Source organism: Pinus tabuliformis, chromosome 8 (assembly GCF_031772625.1).
Source record: "Pinus tabuliformis cultivar Carrire ecotype Pingquan chromosome 8, CPIR1, whole genome shotgun sequence".
Taxonomy (NCBI): Eukaryota; Viridiplantae; Streptophyta; class Pinopsida; order Pinales; family Pinaceae; genus Pinus; species Pinus tabuliformis.
In genome coordinates this window covers 140,805,136-140,808,454 of record NC_142294.1, presented here as the reverse complement: position 1 = coordinate 140,808,454, position 3,319 = coordinate 140,805,136, and the positions used below count along the sequence as shown (strand labels likewise).

The window sequence follows — 3,319 nt, the reverse complement described above, 5'->3', positions numbered from 1 at the left end:
AATACCAATATGGCAGGCATTATACATGGAATTTTGTTTACATTTCGACAAAAAAGTCGAGATTAATGGGAAAATTGTTTTTTCACGAAGGTTCAGAATAATGGGAAATACCAATAGCATAGTATTGTACATGGAGCTTCGTTTAGATTCCAACGGAATTGTCTTTTCAAAAAAGTCGAGATTAATGGGAAATATCAATATGAGAATTATATAGGGAGCTTTGTTTAGAATATCGATATGGGAATAACACATGGAGCTTTGTTTAGATTCCAATAAAAGTGAAAAATGGAAAGTCAAAATAATTTAATATCGAAATTAAAGCTTACAATTTAAGAAAAGGAAGGCTAAAATAATTTAATATTGCAATGAAAGGTTGAGATTTAAGTTGAGAAATGAAAAGTTAAAGGTAATTTAATATTAAACTTAATTAAATTATTTCAAATGCATTCCCACGTGGATTGCATTCCAATATAAAACACACTCATCAAAACAACTTTAATGAATTTCAATATTTAACTAACAACCTGCAAAATTAACTAATAATTAATTAATAATGTAACGAATGAAATTTCACACTTTCCTAACTGGATTGACCATAGGTTACTCGACAACTTTAATGAATTTCAATATTTAACTTACACCCTGCAAAATTAACTAATAATTAATTAACAATGTAAGGAATGAGATTTCACACTTTCTTAACTGGATTAACCATATGTTACAGTGAGACTTCCGCAAAACATACCATTATATTCAACAGCAGAATTTACCAGACAAATTAGACAAATATGTAATTCATGGCTGATCAACTGGGAGTTTAGAAGAATTACAGGACCAAACATATCAAACAGAAGTTGGAAGCCCATGGGTTTGTTACAAATATTACCAAAATTGGGAACGCATTTGATTCTGAGGAGTGAGAGATATGTAAGCAACAGGCCTTTCAATCCTCCAAATTTCAGAATTCATAAAAAGCCATTGACAGACTGAAAAACAGCTCTACATAAATTCATGGAAAACCAGCTTCATACGCCCTCAATATAAAACTAAACAATGCAATAATGACTGAACCATACGCAAAATTGAAGAATATCTAAAATGAAAATATTGTCTGTACACGTCCTAGATACAGAGAGGTGGATTTCTCTCTTTCAGAAGGTAAATCATCTGATAAGATTGCCAAAATTGAAATACCTGAACAACAAAATATGAAACTGTAGCAGTAGCTTTAGCGTTTGGTTTCTAATTATATTATGCCAGACTCTTGGATCCCCAATTTTCTGCCCGGACAGACTCACAACTTGCTATGCAGTAATAGGACCGACGGTTTCTTCTGGAGCCTTACGGAAAGATGCGCGTCCGCTTTGTGAATTATCTGCAGACCTCATGGAAGACATTCGCCCGCTCTGCGAATTGTCTGTCAATTCTCTGTCTCGTCCAGTGAGCCTCTTCAGTGTTGTCTTCAGAGACTGCATATATAACTTCGGCTCCTGTTGAGAACCAGCAGAGGATTCTTGATACCTGGAATAGGAAGGCGCCCTGTGCTCTGAATGTGTCCTTAAAAACGAGGCAGGATTCATGGATGGAATGGAAAATCGCTCGGATCTCAGTCCGCGCTCATACCAACGAAGCCCTGATCCAGTGCCCGAACTTGTCTCGGCCTCTGCGCTGCTAGAAGTGGCGCCTCTCAGGGAATCTTGCTTTGATAGAGCGGGGCGGGATTTAGAGCTCGACGGTTTCTGAGAGCGCGAGCGAGAGCGGCCGGTCAGGCTACAGTTCCTGTGCAGACCAGGGACGAGCCCCTCTGCCGTACAAATATACCATTCAGTGGCCGGTTGATCCAAATCTTTGGGCAACCTTACCAGCGAATGCCCGGTTGAATGCGAGCGACGGAATTTATTTGTCCCCATCACGCCGAGCGGTTTTTGAGAATCGGCGCTCTCAGGAGCCACTGGAATCTCGATAACGTTGTCCCTGCGAACGCTCCCGTTTCTGCTGCTGCTCCTCGCTTCGTCCACCACAATCGTTACCTCCTCCGGTGGCGTGATCTCGGGTGGCTCAATGATTCCGTCGCCAGTGTCAGTGGGATTAGCCTCCTCCGTGGGCACCAGACTCTTTCTGCAGACAGGGCACGTTGTGTGAGAGAGGAGCCACATATCGATGCACTCTGGATGAAAAGCGTGGCTACACTTGGGCAGCAAGCGGAGCTGCTCGTCGTCCTCGAATTCGTTGAGACAGACTACGCACTCGAGCGTTTCTCTGGTTTGCGCCTTGAGGCCCTTCACGAGATCGTAGCTGAACACCGGGAAGCTTTCGATGACGGCTCTGTCGAGACCACGGGTGCCCTCTTCAACACCACGGGCCTGTGCATTGGCTCCCCGCGCTCCTCTCCGCGAAGTTCCCAGGCTTTCATCTTCCTCCGCGCAGCGGCGAACGTAGATCGAGAAAAACCCCATGAAGAAAAACGCAGTCAGCAGAACAACGATAATAATCGCCATGGATGGATTAAATCGATTATTTAATCCATCGTAGGGATCACTATTGTTATCAGAATGAGGAGGCGCAGTGCCATTACCGGCCAATATGGCGCCTGTAATTGGGGAAGCAAAACTGAAATTCCCAGAGCTTTCCATGGCAAAGAAATTAAAACCTCCACCATTTGAACCCAATTTCTCTGACGCCAATCGTCTGTAATTCATTCCTAGCCAGATGAATTAAAACCACTGATAAAATTTCAATGCATACAGAATGTTCCCCCTTTTCCCTTGCAGAGCTCTGGGCTGAGCTTGGCTTCTATATGAATTCCAAATTGCTGTGACGCGCACAGTGTTATAAATCCATACTCCTCTTTTGAAAGCCAGATTTGTCAAACAGGCTGGCTTTTTATCAAACAAATCAAAGATCCCGTTAGGCCAATGGCCATATTAGTCAATAGCTGGCTTTCAATTTCCAAGGTCCCCATCCTCCCCTTTCATTATAACTACCAACAATTGTTTTGTTTGGTGGGGGGACATTTATTCATCGGCCTCTACAAGTTTCCATGCAACCAAATGGCCGGTGGCAAATTATGCCGTATTCTGCAAGTCATCAAACCCCACACCCTTGACTTTATTACACTTTTATTTTTCCTTTCCCCTGGTTTCCAAACTGATCGGTGCCGAATCTCCGGTCACCTTCACCGGAATCAGAGCACCCATCCACCGCTGCCCACTACTCCCAACGTCGACGTGGCTTCAGAGAATCTGGAAAAGTTGCCAGGCAATCTTCGCCGCTGCTCTTTTTCGAGCGCAGCAACGACCCACTTATATCGCAGGTCGTG

At 43.2% G+C, this 3,319-nt stretch overlaps 1 protein-coding gene across 1 annotated transcript; it reads right to left on the bottom strand.

Moving 5' to 3' along the window:
* Positions 1 to 869: 869 nt before the first annotated feature.
* LOC149234510 (E3 ubiquitin-protein ligase ATL6-like) lies at positions 870 to 3,058 on the bottom strand. Its single transcript, XM_089371857.1, has one exon. It carries the CDS (start codon positions 2,697 to 2,699, stop codon positions 1,305 to 1,307), a length of 1,395 nt encoding a protein of 464 aa, XP_089227983.1. The 5' UTR covers positions 2,700 to 3,058; the 3' UTR covers positions 870 to 1,304.
* Positions 3,059 to 3,319: the final 261 nt, after the last annotated feature.